A 19067-nucleotide genomic window follows, 5' to 3' on the forward strand; every position below is an offset into this window, starting at 1 on the left:
ACCCTTTCTTCCACTCTTTTTGTGAGAACTATTACTTGGCTCTGAGATGGCAGGAGTAGGAAGCATCCAGCATGTACTCACCAGCCTGGTTAGTTGTGATGCTGACTGCAGCAAACTGTCTTGGTGGTGAGCTCAGCTCTGACACCCCATTAATGGCATCAATCTCAAAGGTGTAGTTAGTGTGTGCCAGGAGGTCTGTCACTGTCACCGTGGTGTTGGTGAGTCCATACTGTCGAGGGAGGAAGCGGACATTTGGGCTGCATGGCTCACACTGTTTTACGTTCCACCCACATTTTTTACATATGATGTTGAAGGTAACATCTTTCCGGCCTCCTGTGTCCAGGGGCCAACTCCAGTCCAGGATAACCGAGGTCTCATTTATATTAGATATAACATTTCTCGGTGCAGATGGAGGTCCTGCAAAGTAGTTCAACAAAGATTAATGAGCCTCACTTCTGTTTTCTACTACAAGGGAAATAGATAATTTACAGTGGAACTGAAAGAGGTAAATAACCATCTTGTCTTTATTATATACTTTTAATTCATCCTCAGAGGATCCATGAGATTATAGACACATGGATTCAAGAGTGCTGTCCTCCCCGAGCTACGAAGGGGGGGAGTTTTGACTCCAGGTTGAAGATGCATTCACGAAGTCCAACAAAGGAATTTACCACTAAATTCAATGCCCTTGTGAATAGTTATGAAAACTTTAGTATTAGTTTTATAAATCTTAGTTCTTTTTCTCTATGACCTATGACCAACATATAACAAGAGGGAATAGAAAAGTAAAAATACAAATCCCATGCCTAAACCTCCCCTACCGTGTCAAAATTATGCAAGATCTAAAACAAGATATAGAAAATTTTCTTTCCTTCTGGGTGTCCTGTTGCAGTAAGTGCTTTAAAAACTAATTCATTTTGTGTGATAAATGTTGCATTTGTGGTGAGGCAAGCATGGAGAGTGAAGCAGAGAAAGCTTTTAATTTGCACATGGAGAGCAGAAGGAAATGGGCCAAATGCTTTAAAAAAAAAAAAACAATAAGAAGAAGAAAAAAGGAAATAAAACAAACATGGAGGCATGGGTTGCAGCAAAACTACTCACGGGTACAAGCCATGGATGGAGGGTCTTTGTCTGCTCGGAAGTAATTATTCTCACACCTGCAGTTCACTGAACCATCTTCGTGAGTAGAACTGTGAGGTGGGCACTTAGCACACTGTACATTACCATCCGAAGGCTTGTAGAAACCTGGTCGACAAGCTACAAACAAAATGACTCTTTTAAGATTTTGTGATAATTTTGAAAATATATTCTTGACAATACATAAAACAGATTTCAGGAGGCTAGGGCATGCATTCATTATGAATAAAATCTATTTCCTTCTCCCAGAATTCATAGAAGCAAATAATGTGGCCCAATGTAGTTTCTCCACATATACGTTTGTATTTGCACCAAATGTTAAGGGGGAAAAAAAACCCCACAAGATTTAGATTATTTTGGCACTAGAGTGTGATGAAATTTCCATCTCATGTTTTCACAGCTTTACTTGGCATTGGACTATTTGTGGAGAAAATAAAGCAAAGCCATGTCATCATGCAGTCATTCCCTTTTTAAACATGATGCAATGTGTACAGTCTCTGCAGTTAGTACTTAATATAGTACCCACTTGTTTTCTAATTAGTTTCTGTGTGAACAACTTTATCCCCACAAATTGCAAGCAACTGAAGAAAGAAGTCACGGCTTTGTCTATATTTTAAGATTCTTGATACATGGTTCTCCTGAGCTATGATATTTTGTTTGCCCTTGACAGTGTCATTTCCTAACTTCTCTGGTAATGGCCTAAAAGAAAGGTCTTAATTTATTTCCTTGTCTGTATCTCAAATACACAGGGAGGTATAATTTCTATTTAAACTGATATACTTGTGAATTATTACTAGATTAACGCTTTTAAAAATAACTTATCTTCTTTCTTTCCAGTTGTATCTCTGAATGACATGTTTTTTTTTAAGCCCAATGAACAGGTTACCAGATATTATTTCAGCTACCCATTTAATATTCACTATCTATTTACAGCTTTTACAGAAATGTCTCCATTATAGTATTTTCATGTAATCTGATATAAAATTTAAAATGCTGTACTGTTTTATTTGGTCCATTTTCATAACTACCGTGAGAACTGAAATCATAGTGAAAACCCTAACAAAAGTCCCTTGACATTCCTTTGAGGAAGGAATTCAGGATCTTAAATTTTTAAGTTTCTTTGGAAGCCAATAATTTCTTAAGTCTCTAAAACTCAACTTCAAAGCTACATTGAGATTTGATGGCTTAAACCACTTAGAGACTAGACCCTACAGACTATGTTTATCACTGAATTCCAAAATTTTTTTATATCAACTTCATATTGTGAATAACAGGTTATTTGCATTCAAATAAAACCTGTGTGAATAAATCTTAACTTTTATAATCACTAAATGTATTTTAAAAGATAACACACTGTATCTATAATAGTGTATCTCCCTACTGAACATATCTTGGGAGATAACACTCCCAAGGAAAATACATTGACAAGACCAACAATTAGAATTACTTAAAATGATAGTAATCATTAATCGAGTCTTGCTGTTTTCAAGTTCTTACTAAGAATGGCTGCTCAATGACCATATTACATTAAATTGAACAACTTTTGGTATCATACTGAGAGCCAGTCAAATAAATTCTATTGCCCTAACCAAACTTGGATTAGGATTATAAACTTCTGAACATTGTCCTTAAGCACTGGTTAGAAAGGTCCACTCATATCTTATGTCATATTGCCTCAGGGGGAAACGGTATAAAGTATAAACAAACTATGCACTTAACTTCTGGTTTCAATTTAGCTCATTATTGAGTGCCTTTAAATTTGCAAGAGGGCATTGCTGAGTCTTTAAAAGATTAAGTTGCAGTGTTCCAATGTACTTTGTTATTTTGTTTGCTTGTAAATTTATCTGTGTTTTTATTTCAGGCTTTTATAGTTTTTACAACATTAGGTATAAAGGTATTCACTAAACACTCAATCACTTTTTGTTAATACTATAAACAGCTATACTATGTGATACTTAAAGACAAGATAGTCACACAATCACTTAGCTACAGCACCACAGCACAGAATTTCTGATAGTATTGAAAGTAGCTATAGTTATTAAGCCTAGAAGTTAAGAATGTGACTTGAATTAGTAACCAGACTTTAATTATGAGTAAATAATAACCTTAGAGATGAGAAGAGTAAAAGACAGGTAGGCACATATACATGCAGTTGAATAAATATCTGTCAATCATCTACTTTTGTTCAGTCTCCTCGTTAGTCTTAAAGATACAAATGTCCCTAATTCTGTCCATCCCAAAAACGCCCTTGAAATTTGAAAGCAGGCAACAGAAATTTAACACAGGCCACATGGAGCAAGCACTCCATTCTGATTGATCTGTTGGAAGAAATACACAGGACTCCCATTTGAGAAAGATTAAGACAGTACAAGTTGGCCTGTAAGAAGCATAATTAAATACACAAATAGATCAACATGAAAAGACAAACTGTTAACTAGAGGAATGTGGTGGGTACTGTTGGTTACATACTCAATATCTCAGTCCTGCTTCCTGTTTGCTAATAGAATCCTGATTTTGTTCAGAACTGCATTCTGCCAAGTACTCCCTAAGTCAGATCATTGCAAATAGGGGTGGATGGCCAAAGTTATGACCAAAGAGATGGCTAAAGAGATACAAACAGAACTCTGATTAAAGTCTTTGGGATACCTTGCATTAATTATGGGCGTAATGACTTACAGGAGACACTAAGTTAAAGGTCAAGAAAATCAGAGAGATGTGTACCCTGCTCTTGTTGACCCAGCAAGCACCAATTTCAGGATTTCTTAACCTTTTTTTTTTTTTTTTTTTGCGGTACGCTTGTCTCTCACTCTTGTGGCCTCTCCGGTTGCAGAGCACAGGCTCTGGATGCACAGGCTCAGTGGCCATGGCTCACGGGCCTAGCCGCTCTGCGGCATGTGGGATCTTCTCAGACCGGGGCATGAACCCGTGTCCCCTGCATCGGCAGGCGGACTCTCAACCACTGCGCCACCAGGGAAGCCCAGGATTTCTTATAATGTCAGAAAAGTAACACCTTGTTTGTTTAAGTCACTGTAGTCAAGTTTTCTTTTACTTGTAGCAGAAAGCATTTCTAAATGATAAAAAAGACAAAGAGAATTCAGTTGAGATGTATTAATTATATAGAATAGCTTAATGGAGCTAAAAAGATCCTAAGAAAACCCAGTGGTCAGTTTGTGTGTTTTACGTCTGAAAATCCAGGATGTTACGTGACACACAGTTAGGGATAGGCTCTACTCTGCATCTTCTGGCACCTGATAGATAGCTGATAGGATTTAATCACCAATTAACAGATATTCATTGAATGCTAACTCTATCCTGAGTACAATGCTAGTTTCTATGGTAATATCCTAAATTTGGTCGACACTTTTTATAAAGGACTTTCAAATATACCATCTCGGGCTTCCCTGGTGGCGCAGTGGTTGAGAGTCCGCCTGCCGATGCAGGGGACACGGGTTCGTGACCTGGTCCGGGAAGATCCCACATGCCGCGGAGCGGCTGGGCCCATGAGCCATGGCCGCTGAGCCTGTGCATCCAGAGCCTGTGCTCCGCAACGGGAGAGGCCACAACGGTGAGAGGCCCGCGTTCCGCAACAACAACAACAACAAAAAAATATATATATATATACCATCTCAATTAAATCTCACAACAGTTCTATTGAAATAATCAAGGTAGATATTAATTTTCTTAAATGAACAATTGAAGCACAAACAGAATGCCCAAGATAACAAAGAAATTCATAGTCCAAATAAGCAAGAAAATTTCTGCTTTTAATTTTATGTAAATCACTCATTAAAAGCAAATCATTTTCCTACCAATTCTAAGCTGTTGGTATGCCATTGAAGAATAGTCATCTAAAAAATTTAATGCAACACATTTAAATAAACACATGCAAGTCTTTTTTCATCTATTCCTAGTTAAGACACCATTTCAGAAAGGCTGATGTTCTCTTGTATTGTCCAGGATTTTCTATCTATTTGAGGTGTAACATTGTTATGGGCAGATGAGCAATTGAACTTTTGTTGGAAGGGCAGAGGTTGCCTGTCAACTTTAAGAATAGGGTGACCTCACTATATGTGGGAGCCATACAAGTAAATTTTCTTTTTCTTGATACAAACAAAATCTCTAAATCCTCGACTCATATTGTTCAACAAATTTGAGAATATGACTGAAAAGTTTGTATTCACTAATAAAATTATTATACTAGTAAGAAACACTATCTTTAAATGTATAAGGGGAAGTTCTTTATATATTTACTTCAAACTTTTTCCCACCAATAAATAATCTCCCTCCCTTGCAATAAATCATCTTGTACTGAAATACCTATCCTTTTGTTATATCTTCTTCATTCTTAAAAAAATCCTCATGGAAAAATTTGAAACTCTACCTCTACGGGGCATTAGTCAGTACTCGTGTTTTATTATCTTTGCAATGATTGTAATTTAAAAGTATCTCCTTCCCTTCCTTGAATATAAAACTGCTAATATAACAGTGTGCACATTTCTCTCCTTATGCATTACGTTAGAGAATGAGAAGGTTCAGCATACGAAAAGTAAAACCCAGGTAATAAGTAGAAAGTGGATATGTTAATGTGTCTTCTTACTTAAAGGAAGTCTTTGTCAACTTATTACAGAATATCAAAGAACAGAGAACATGCAAGAAAAGTAAACAAATTAATACTAATTCAGGTTTATCCAGCTTTAAGTTTAAAAACAACAAACAAACAAACTTATGCTATATACTTAAGGCTTTCCCTGTGTTGGCCAGCTAGAAAGCAATACTTAACTAAGGTGGAAATGCACATACTCAAAGCCTGCTGCCAAAATGACAGAATTCTGATTTACATCTTTCCTCCCATAACCCAGTAGTACATGTTCTTGTCAGTCAAACACTGGTAGAATTATTCATAGATTTCTACCTCAGGGTAGTAAAACCAAAGAGTGATTAAACAGTGTAAGATCTTTTAAGTGGAGGCAAACTGCTGCCCCTTTTTGGGTCCCAGAGACGTTTTATCCCCTTGCTGTTATGGAGATTTTTGAACTAGTTAATTGTGGCAGGAACTCTGGGCTTTGAACAAGCAAAGTAGGAATGATACACGAAACTAAATTAACCAGTAAAAATGGGATGTAGCACCTCCTCAAATCCTACTGGATATCATCATGGATTTACTAGGAATCAGACTTGTTCATGTAATGTTTGGATTTCATTTATTCACTTTCAAAAACCAAACATGTACTGATCTCCTAAGATGACCTAGACATTTTATTGTGTCCAGTCACAGTGATAAAATTCACAATCCTAGCTTTAAACAGGAGACCAATTAATTCCATATGGTGCCGTTATTTTAGAAATGGATCTTCTCACTTGAGAATGTAAGTGCTAAGACACTTTGCAACACAACAGTTTTAAGTAATCTTCACCAAGAAATTTCCTAATTTCACTTCTCTATATCCCAACTCTTCAAGGTTTTCAGCATCTTACGGGAAGACCACTAGACTGGGAAAGAGGAAACGTAGGTTTTGATCTAGTTTTTTCTACTAAATAGGTATTATCTCAAAGTCACTGACCAGGTGTCTTCCAGTTTTTATGAGGTAGTTGGGATAGTGGCTTCCTCTTCTAAAATAAGTCTGAAGATTCATTTTTAGTTATTATTATCTGTTCCCAGGTTAGATCCTGAGCAATATAGAGATATGAGTTTTTTCTTATTCATTTTGCATGCTCTGTGTCCAGCACATTGCCCAGCACCTAGCAGTTGATGAAATACATTTTTTAAATGAATAATTAACTTGTAACCAATTGTCCTCTCTGGATTTCAATTTCTTCATTTATCAAATGATGGTTATCAACTATCTTGTCTCTTAATACTCTTCAACCTAGACACTTTAAAAGGTTAATGCTTCATGTACCAAAATTTGTAGGATTCCTGGAACTTTCTAAGTAGAAAAAATTAGAAAAAGCATCTTCACTTTCATCCGTGATTTAAGCCATTGAAATTACAAAATCACGTAGGGCAACAAGACAAAGAAAAGAGGCTCTCTTCTGATTTAAAAGAAATATACTTGAATCAAGAAATGACAGGTTTTTGCCCTTCTCAGTGTTTTTCTATATCAGAGCAGTATATATTCAAAGGGTATGTGGATTTCATGATTGGACGGATTGAATGATAAATTCACCGCCAAGCAAATAATTCCCTATTATTATATTTTCATCTTACCCAGTAGCATAATAGAACTATGTTTCATTATATTCTTCCTTTTATGTATATTTTAGATAGACTAGAATGTTTAAAAGCTGGGAAATCTTATAGGAATAAATAAAAAACTAAAATATCGATATTAATTATTATTTTAAATTTTTTAAAATGTAGGAAGGTGTGATTTTCTTTTTCTCTTTTAACAGTAAGGAAAACTAGCACGATACTGAAAATACAGTTTAAAAGACAAAACATTTTCCTTCTGTTAGTCTGAAGTGAGGTTTTATTTGTCTTTTTCTTGTTAATCTACCTTTTAGTTCCTCGATTTTAAGTGCCCAGTTAGTGAGAGTATGCATGTTCATTTACTAAGCGAACCCCAAAACTTATTGAAAAAGCCCCAGGATGGGCCACAGTAGAACAAAAATGAAGAAGCTCTTGCCAAATGTTAATTTTCTATTGAGAACACTAAAAATATGAATAAAATAAGAGAAGGAAGCCAAAATAATACCAATTTGTAATAAATGAATTAGAAATATTTTGGGAATCTGCTGATTCCATATTTATAAAGAAGAGTAAAACAGGAACTAAATACTATGGGTCAGTAGTGAGATAAAATAACAAACTACCAGCTTTGGAAAAATATAAAGAAAAAAAGTATGAAATAGGGAGTATTATGAGCACTAGCTATACAATGAATAATAATTATAAAAAAGCTTCCAGATAGAATCTTGATCTCATTCCCAAAGCACATAGCACACTTTTCCTCTAAGATGTAATTGATGGGCTTGAGTTATGCTGATACAGAGAATGGGTAAAGTTACCATAGTGAAAGGAAAACAAATGCACTTAGTAAACCATGGTGGCTGCTGTTGAAAGAAAGTAGACAGCTTTTCAATTGCAAAGTGAATTTTGTCTCCAGTTGACTAATGTGGTTGACTTTTAAGAGAAAACATGGTACTAATTAAGGGTTAAAAGGCTCATTTCAATTTGAATTAACTTTAAATTAAAAAATAAAGCTGTTGGTAAATAGGGTCTTTTTAGTATTCAGACCTGAGCTCTATACACACAGGGCTATATTATCAATTCCCAGCCATAAACACAAACTAATGACCAGAACCAGCACTGACTAAACAGATGATTTCCTGGCCTTGCAGTTCCAGGCCTGAAAGGGTCTATTTGCCAGTACAAGGTCAAAGCAACTGTTTATTCCCAAAATGAGCTGTACTCCACAATCTTACAGGAACTCTATTCTTTGCCATTTGAATAGAGGTACAATGCTTTGAGGCAAGGCAGAGGCATTTCAATACACTGGTAGTGGCTACGTTCAGTCATTAAACCCTGCCTGCAATGTGCAGCATTTACAAAGTGATCAAGTGTTTCCTTCTTCTGTTCCTTCACTGTTCAATAAAAAAGGCCTAAGGCAAAATGCCACCATACTATTACACACAACAGAATCAATCACAATCTAGTGTGGCTCAAAGATAGCTTAGTAACAAGACTTTATTGCATTTGTTGTTGTTCCATCAGATTTAGCAAGACAGGTGCCAGTAACACTGAAATATGTTCAATGCATGTTCACCACCAAGAGAATGTTAAAAGAGACCCTGGTCCTAAGGACGCTGTGTTTTGCCAGCTTTTCAGTTGTCTTCTACTTTCAAGGAAGAACGGTGTGCTTTAGGAGTAGGACTAGTTGAGTTTTTCTATTCTTAATTATCAATGCCCAGAGAATGAGACCAATTAATAAAATTTACAAATTCATAGAAACATGTATGCTATGAGCAGGTAAATACTAAAACTGGGAGGGAGGAGGGGAGGTGGGGGAGGGAGGGAGGGAGAGAGAGAGAGAGAGACCGATAATGAAAGAGAGAATCATTTTTATGGGATATTATTGTGGTGAACATAAAATGCATAGGACCCAAACCTATAGTCAGAATATATTGAGAGACAGCCTGGAAAAGCTTTTGAGAATAGTGCCAGAAGTTTTCTTTAGAGCAGAATAACATTGGAATGTTTAAGAAAACCATTCCTTGGAAGGGATTTTGGAGGAGGTAAATCACTTCCATGTCAAAATAAGCCCTACTATGGATTAGCATTTTCTGGACTACACTGGAAATATAGCTAGAGCTTGGAGAGGTCAGCAGTCCAATACTCACCTTTATAAGTCAATTTTAGGAGAATAGAATTGCCATCATAGATTCATAGTCACCCAGATTAGAGTTTGAGATACAAGTCATGAAAACTTCAGATGCTCTTTCCAAGGATCTATTGTACATGAATGCATAAAGAACAACCAGGTCCTCTGTATGTTTATATGCACAAAGATATATGAACAATGCTATTTATAATATTGGCAAATTAGAAAGAATATAATGCCTCAAATTAGAAAGGTGGTTAAACTATGCTATGTTCATACAATTCCATATATAAATTATGCTATTCTCATACATTTATGAGACACATTATGTCTCACTCAGAAAGATGCTCATAATATTTTATGGTAAAAAAGCAGAATAAAACAATGTGTATGCAATCCTTTTATTGTTTATATTTTTTGCTTATTAATATATCACTTATCTAATGAAAAACTTAAAAATATTAAAGTCTTAGAATTATAAAGATTGCACATACACACACAAAAGAATCAAAACACTATAGTTAATGAACATAGTGTGTGTGTGTGTGTGTAATTTGACCTTTAGGTGCATATCACGTAAGTGCAAAACTAAATGTGTACTGTATGTGGGGCCTAAATCTACACATGTATATTACTCTCTCTCACTCTCTTTTCCTACACACACACACACACACACACACACATCACAGTTTTGATTAGCTCTTGCTTCTATTATACTGGTCAAGGAGTTTCATTTTTCTTCTCTCTCTTCTTTAAAAAAGCAACATAGGGGAAAATTATGGTTGACTGCAAATGTTGATAGCCCCACTAATGTGAATTTCACACTTTTGATCTCAAGTAATTCTATCTCCACTTGGGAAAATTTACATAGAAAATAGCACAATTTAAAAAATCCAGGATTTAAATGAAAACCTATAAAATGTGGAAAACTCAGAGGAAAAGAATTCTGTAAACACTGTAAGACACATTGCAAAAATATTTGCTCTCTTAGCTACATTGTTAATGATCCACTCTCTAAAAAAAAACAGAGAGCCATCTAGAATTTTGTGGAACGATGACATTATTGTATTTAAATCAGCTTTATATTTTAGGCAAGTTTATTTTTAAATAATGTCACTTTCTATTCTGAGGAAATAGCTCTGCAACTTTCAACTGTATACCTTAACAATTCTTATAATCCTATCACCTTTCCATTCCATTTTTATTGTTAAATTTATGAAAATGACTATTTGATAATTTCTGGTTAGAAAGCAAATGGATTTAAAATAAACCTCTAATGTGCCTTTTATACACTGAGCATTTACTTTATAATCACAAAATATTACCAACTAGGAGAAGTCTGCAATTTAAAAGTATTCAATATTTGCTTTGAGTTACTTCATGGCTAACAGCAATGTATAAGGTAATATAGAAAAAAAATGAGCTAATATAATTCTAGGATCTCTTTTAATTTATTTTTATGCTTTTGGGAAATACTTGCTCCAAAATAGAAAGGGGATTAATATTCAAAGCATTCTGAAATTCACTTCCTTAAATGTGTAAGAATGGATTTCACAAGGAAAATAAAAAACTATTAAATTAGATGCCCATTGGATCAGCACAATCATTAGCTGAATGAGTGTTTCAAAAAACCTTAAACCAATCATTTATTTTGAAACTATTAAGGAAGACACAAACATTCATAATTGTGTAGAACAGTATGTTTATAAATTTGAATTTCACCTAAAATTAATTCCATCTTATTCAAGAAAAAATATTTTTCTATTTGCACAAGAAGGGCAGTTGCCACAGAAATAGAGAGTAGTGTTTAATGGTGTTATGAAAATAAAATGCAACAGGCTTGAATACCTTAAAATGGTTAATTTCTAAATATAGAGATGAACATTTTTTTCATAGTTATGACTATTATCCTCGAACATTACACTCAACTTGGAAGACAGATGCATTGCAACAAAAAGACTAAAAAGGTTAAATCCATCTGAGAGGAGGAGAGAATTAAAGGGCAGAAAGAATGGGAGAAAATATAGAGGCAATATTAAAATGCATTGCTTACAGTTGGCAAATATATACCACTTAATACAAATAACTGGGACACAAGAGTTTGGAACATAAGGAGTAAAAACAACTGCAGGAAGATGTCTGCTGCTTTCATTCACTCTGGTCATCTCAGATAACTTCAGATTTGGTAAGCTGTGCTCAGTGTTGCTATCCTTGAAGTAGTGGATAGGAGAGAGAGGGAGAGAGAGAGGCAGGATGGAAGGACAGAGAGAGGAAGGAGTGGGAGGGAAAAAAGAATGGGTGTGTCTTTGTGTGTGCTAAAATAGCCACAAGTAGTGTGTGTGTGTCTTGTCTGCAGCAGGTGTGTGTGTTTCTCTAATTTAGACCGCTGTGTGCATTCTGCAAGTGTTTCTTCAGGGCAGAGATCATTACATTCCACCCACTCTCTGGAATAACTGTTTAAGATTTTGTTAACTGACTTTGGAAATTCATTCAAGATAACTGTTTGTCTTCTTATATTCTGCAGAGTTAGGGGTTTAGATCTTGTACACGAGGCTAGAGAGGTGAGGGATTGGGAAGGAAATTGGGCATTGAGTCATATCTTATCCCAGCAGCCTTTGAAAAGCCAGGCAGATTGCATTACCTGCTTGCATCACCTTCCCCAGATCTAGCTACCTGAAGAGAACACCTCACCTCTTTGTAATATAATAAATATCATTTACTGAAAATCCCCTCCATGTCAAGCACTACACTTCTGTTTCATCTCTGTACTTACAAAAAACATGTGAGACAGGTATTTTCTGTTTTTCCTGAGGAGATGATTGAAGTTTAATGATATTAAGTGCATTAGCTGCTTACCCCACTATTTTAAATGTTGTAACCAGAAATTATACCCAAGTCTGAGGGATTGCTAGACACAGATATGTATGTGTTTCTGTTTCCATTGTCTTCTAATTATGTAAAACTTAAAAGTGATAACTAATAAAGAACTGACAATGGATCCATCACCCTAAAATTAATGTAACAAATTTATATAGTATGACTATAAAAATATTAGACAGATCTTACTGGCACAAGGAAAATAGATTACCTCATTTTCTTGCAGTAACCGTTTGCCAATAGTAATTTTTTTCAACAATATCTCAAGCCTACGTCTAGCAAGATGAATGGCTCTGATGGAAGGAAATTCTATTCATAATGAACAGAAAATGCTTAACTGTTGTAGGTCTGTTAGAAAGGTATTTGTGAGCTAGATTTCTGTGCAGGGGAATCTGCCTGCTTATCATAGATTGGATTTTCTACTTTCTCTTTGTTACCAGCTGAAACAAGGAACTTTATTTTGTAGTGGGGGAAAAGCATACCATAAACAGTTTCTAATCAAAAACAAAAAGGGCTAATGCCATTTCACTTTACGGTGTAATTTATTAGTCTGTTAGACATAAAGGATTCTCAAGTAGCCTAGGAAAATACAGTATTCAACTTTATATATCATATAGGTGTTTTTCACTAAAAACTTACATTGTATTTGGAGTTCTTCAATACTTAGGATACTAACAAGAGTTAAACAAAATAGCAACTTTCCCAAGACTGGGGGAGATTTGATGCACTTCAGAAGAGGTGCTTAGATCAGACAGAAAAAGACAAATATCACATGATATCACTTACATGTGGAATCTAAAAAAAAATGACACAAATGAACTTATTGACAAAACAGAAATAGAAAGGGGATAGCTGGGGTGATGGGGAGAGATTAAATTAGGAGTTTGGGATTGACATATACAGACTACTGTATAAAAAATAGGTTAAAAAGTAAATCCTTGTTAGGACCTACTATCTTGTAATAATCTATAACGGAAAAGAATCTGAAAAAGGACACATATATATATGTATAACTGAACTACTTTACTGTACACTTGAAATTAACGCAACATGTAAATTAACTATACTTCAATAAATAAAAATTAAAAAAAGAAAAGATGCCTAGAAAAGGCCTTAGCACTCTCCCCAATCTGTACTTGTCACTCTGATTATATATTCAGCACAACTAAGTAACAACTGATTTTAAAACCAATAAATTTTTTATTAATTAGGACCAGAAAATAGCACATTTAAAATGCCTTAACATAACTTATAACCTCGGGATCCATACATACAATTTTCCTTCTGAGGAATCTTGGTTCACAGTACTTTCAATTTATTTGATGATAATATAGTAGGAAGCTATATCTAAAAAAAGGAGAATAAACTGTGTGACTACATAAATTTAATTTCATGTTCAGTAATATCTGAAATAATCCAAACTCATAGTCCAGTTCTCATTTTTGATTGCCTTCACATTTAACCATGTGTGCACTTATAGGACTGAGAAAATTGCCACTACCTGAAATCCTTTTCTCAAAACTGTGCTTAACTCAGTTGACAAGTGATATATCTCACAAGGCAATAGAGTTACTAGACCTACATATAAACTACATGCTGAAGGTTTGACCCTGTTTTTATAAAACACATGTATAAAAAAAATTTTACTCTTTAAAACTCAACTCCTATTATATTACTGTGGTGTGACAGCTAAGATAATGAGCACCTAGAATGCTTGGCTCATGAAAAGTGACCAACAAATGCAGTAAATTTTGAGAGAATAATGGAAGCTTTCTCCTTCTCTCCATAGCAGTGTCCCATTATAATATTTCCCGTGCCCAATTACTAGGTTTAACCAATCCTAAAACATCTTAGTAGACCAAATTTCCCTTTAAAGAATCAGTCTCATGCAGTGACTCAATCATGAAGTTCCATAATGCAAAAGTAGGAAGAAGACAAGACAATTAAAAAATATATATGTATGTGTTCCATTAGGTGCTAAATGCAGATAATATATGTAAGATACACATAATATAAAATCTTATATATATGATTAATGATAAATCATAAATCATATTTTAAAACTAGAAATAAAGAAGACTAGGCATCTCTCCAGTTTCTCCTAAACATTTCTTTTAAAGAAATTCTTCAATTATATTTAAGCAACTATCTCCAGGATAAAAAAAAACATATGAGGTCTATTTACTAAAGAAACTTAATTTCCTGAATGAACATATTAACCTAGAAGAGAAGGTGTACGTGAATTTCCAATTGAGTAACAATAATGATTACAATATGTACACCATCTAACCTTAAAAGTGAAATCTATCATCTTCTGTGATATGTACAAAGCACTAAAGGTTGTATGTGTTATGTAAAAGACAGAAGCAAAAAGTGGAAGGCAGAGCATTCTAGGGTGAAAGCCTAGAGGCAGGAAGGAGTTTTAATAGTTTATGAAAGTGAAAGAAAAAAGAGAGTATAGCTGAAACTGAGAGGATACTTGGGTCTCAAATCAGCCTGGGGAGGCAAGCAGACCAATCAGGCCATGCAGTGCCTTCAGGGTTATATTAAGGGCTTGTTTTTACACAGCAAGTGGTGCGGGAGGTCGTTGAAAGGTTTTACGCTAAGGTACACCACAGTCAGATTTACATTTCAAACAGCTCATTCTTGCTCCTTTGGCGAAAACGCATCGAACTGAGTCAAGAATGGGGCAGACAAGATGCTACCGAAATAATTCAGATTAGAGAAGATATGACATAGATAGAAAAATAGTTATGGGCATAGAAGATAGAAAAATAGTTATGGGCATAGAAAGACGTGAATTCATTTGAGAGACATTATGTAGGTAACGTTGATAGCTCTTGGAAAGAGCGCAGATGCCGAGAATAAGGTAGAAGAAAGCATAAGTACTGACATCTAAGTTTCTTGTTTGAGTTTTTGGGTGCTATCCCTATTTCCTGAGGATGGAATGAATGGATATATATAGGTAAGGACACAATAGTTTAATTGGGGGTATATTTCATTGTGTTAGGCAATTGGAAATGCCAAGTAAGCATTTGCTGTACTAAATTGTGTGGTACTTATATTATTTGTACTGCAAAGAAACTGATTCCAATATTTTCATGTTAAGGAAAATGCTACATTTAGTTTTCTTTGTCCTATAGGCTTTCATTTAATGACACCAGATGAAGTTGGTTATCAAGAATATGGGTTTTGAGAGGAGCCAACATAATCAAGCAATATATGGCTTTTTTATGTAAAAAGAGTACAATAAAATATTGCTGGAGAAATCTTCCATGTTACAGATATATTAGAAAAAACAAAGTGTCTTTACTAAGTTGGGTGATTTTTCCACTTACAACATGGTAGTAATTAAACCAGAATATTGATTTTGATTTGCTCATGAATAGATACTTGGCTTCCCAAACAGAAAATCTGTGTTCATGAACTCAACATTTGCCTGATTTTTGCTAATACACATTATTTATCACAAAGCAGATAAGGAAAAAATATTATGAGCAGATCATCAAAAATATATCATGACTACTGGAGCAACACTTTAAAATGCAACATTAATGCTAAGATATTATTTTAATGTTCATATTGTAATTAAGAGCACATGTGCAGGCTTCTCAGGTTCAAATCTTAACTCTGCCACTTCCAGACTATGCAGCTGAACAAGTTACAAAGCCTCTTCATTTCTCAGTTTCTCTATGTCCATAATATAGGGATAGTAAAGGAGACCTACCAGGATTTCATAAGAATTGAATGAGACTATAATGTTTCAAATACATGTTAGGAATTAAAATTACTATATATTCATAAAAGTAATTAAATATTTACATAGTGTATACAAACATTTCTAAAATCTATGACAAAAATCAATAGATTTGTCATTATACTTTAACAATATTAAACCTCATCTTCCTTTTCTTAAATTTTCTACTTTTGGAAATATATTAGGCATTCATTTCTCCTTGAAATATTACTGCAATATCCTTCTCTGTTAAAATTATAATTTTCCAGAGGATTCACAAAAATATATCACAACACAGCACCTTCTTGTCAAAGTAAATTATTGATAAATGTTTGGCTAGTCCTTCACTGTTCCCAATACTTCCAATGATCTCTTTGTGACCCTGGAGATTTCCATAGATGTATTATGTCTATACAACTTTTTATTCAACACAGACAAACCAGAGCAATGTTTTGCCCTTGGTTCCTGGTTGATACGCCAGTCCATCCCATCACACATGACTAATGCCTTCACTTTCTCTGTAACCCTTGTATTTACTGGTGGAAGGTGCTGAATGGGTCTCCTTAGGGGTAATTGAAACAATTACCTCTGACTTTATAGCTCAAAGCCTCTTTGCTTCTTTATATAGATTCACTCTTTCCACCCCCAGTACTGCCAATTCTTTATTTTTATTTTCTGGCTGCCATACGTACTAGCAAACACTTAACAAATTTGGCCGACTTGCCTCCACATCTTCTCCTCGCTTCTTGAAAGAGCCTCTTTTACTGAGTTTCAAAACATATCTGACTTTGAAACTCTTTAGTTTTCCTGAGACTTATTTCTTCTTAAGTACAGACTAAGGTGATATGATCCTTTCAACTTTCAGCCGCTTGTCCAAATCTGTATCATGTTGGCACTGACCAATGTCTCCTCTGTCTGATAGCTTTTCTGACAGTTAATGAGAAGTAAAAGGCTAGAGCTATTAGTCCAAATCCTAGGGGATAAGTGTCCAGATTGTGAAAACCACATGCACATATGGCAATAATTGGCAGGCTCTTTTAGGTGATCACAGAATTATTTCCAAAGACCCAATGGATACTTGAATAATTCCTTGGTGCCAAATAGGAAACTCTCCTGAGTATATACTTTTTTGTGTGCAGTCACTGTGTTTTGTTTTCCCCAAATGGACTTTTCCAATGAAGCAGATTCATTTGAATAGTTTATGCCAGAATTTATATAATTCTACCAAAATTCTAGACTTACCCTATGGCAAGTGAAACCTCAGAAATAAGATACTTCAGCTCCACCCTGCATAAGATACTATAGATCTAAATTAACAGAAGCCAACACATTTATACATCTAAATATCATAGCGCTAGGAGCAGCAGCTCAGCCTTATAAATTATATTCCTTCAGGAAGCCTAATATCATTTATAGAATGCTATTTTAACTCTTTCTCATCCTTTTGATTTTTGCAAAAGTAGCACAGCACGGAGTCTATTTCTCTTATGGTATTTATTAATTGAATATTTAGGGATTCAATTTTATATATACTTCTAAACCTGCTCCTTTGTCCAAGCTGATTTACAAGGCTCTTTGATACTCCTTACCGTTTATTCATACTTGGTAATAAATTAAGCATTCCTCAGAATCACAAGCAATTAATAAATGAGTAGAATGTTGCAGGTCTTCTAACGGACTAACAGAAATTTAAAGGGAGTGCTTATTTATTGAAGTAGTTTCAGAACATTTCCTTAGAGCATAAATATTTTAACTTATTTTATCTTAATATTTACATATTTTAACTTACTATTACTTTATCAATAGCTTGAACTATAAGCACAGCTTCCTTATTCAACTCTATCCTTTCATGTAGAAGAAAGAACAGTTCAAGTTTGGGAGGTAACAGACCTGTGCTCTAGTCCTGACCAGCCCTACCTAGCTGGGTGCTGTCTTACGTTGAGGGAATTTGTACCAGACCCCATGGTGGGTCTCAGACCTCACTGGTGATTGTAGATGGAATTGATACCAGGTCTTCCTCCATCTCATGTGGTGCTTCCATTGTGCTCATGGCATAGAACTTTAAGAGCAAATAACAAATTTATCCCGGGTCAATTTAACCTGGAATGCATGTGCTTTTGATAATATTTTATTCTACATACATGTTCCTATATTGAACTCTGGGAGCAGTCTAATATGCCAAGCCAGTGGTGTGAACTTCCCCATGGAGAAACAGAAACAAAACAAGTACCCTTCCCTAAATTTATATTATCCATCATTCCTTCCTCTATCAATTATTATTGGCACAAAATTGACTTTTCAATAGCTAGGATGATCCTGATTCTGCTTGAGGAATTTCTTTTCAATTTTACTTTACAGAGGAATTTATAGTAAATTCATTGAGATAGGTTGTTACTTACCACGTGAATAAAGTAATTTTAGTCAATAATACCATATTTGAATATTCCATTGATGATTTTTCAGAAGTTGTAGAAGACTTTCAAATACTTTCTGTGATGTTGTATCTCTGTATTCATTGCTGGTAACCTAATAATTAATTTTTGCTAATCAAGATTCTAAATAAGCATATAATTAAGTTTAAACAAGGATTAAAACTCTTGCTATGTAGCTCCATGGTTTTAAAGAAAAAAGTTCACAGGATTGTTGTTTTATTTAAAATCTCACATCCTAGAATAAACAGACTTGGTCATCTATTTAGCACTGGTCTCCCAGGATTAGAAGATGACATAAGATAGTTCAATGATCACATTGGAGAACATGTTTCCCCCAAAGCAAAGATAATATTCCTGTAGTCACCTTTAGTTTCTTATCACAAGTTACTCTTTCATTTGCTGAATTTCCATTCATATGTGTCAACTATAACTTGATAATTAAACACCTTTGGGACACTAGGGAACACCATGAGATGAACACTATTCTGAACACAGCTGGAGGCCACTGAAATGCTGCTGCTTCAGACGAAGTGAAAGGCTTGGCATTGTGGGAGGATAATGGCA

General features: G+C 34.8%; 1 protein-coding gene across 2 annotated transcripts in view; it reads right to left on the reverse strand.

The window, feature by feature from the left end:
- Window positions 1-19067, reverse strand: part of EPHA3 (EPH receptor A3) — a 355098-nt gene that overhangs the window by 124310 nt on the left and 211721 nt on the right. For both annotated transcript variants that reach the window (XM_024761400.1, XM_024761401.1), the window contains exons 4-5: window positions 1102-1257; window positions 82-417 (exon numbers count right to left, since the gene is read on the reverse strand). In XM_024761400.1, coding sequence (XP_024617168.1) covers window positions 82-417; window positions 1102-1257 — 492 coding nt within the window. The remainder of the gene's footprint in view (window positions 1-81; window positions 418-1101; window positions 1258-19067) is intronic.

This window comes from Neophocaena asiaeorientalis, unplaced genomic scaffold (assembly GCF_003031525.2).
Source record: "Neophocaena asiaeorientalis asiaeorientalis breed wild unplaced genomic scaffold, Neophocaena_asiaeorientalis_V1.1 scaffold635, whole genome shotgun sequence".
Lineage (NCBI taxonomy): Eukaryota > Metazoa > Chordata > Mammalia > Artiodactyla > Phocoenidae > Neophocaena > Neophocaena asiaeorientalis.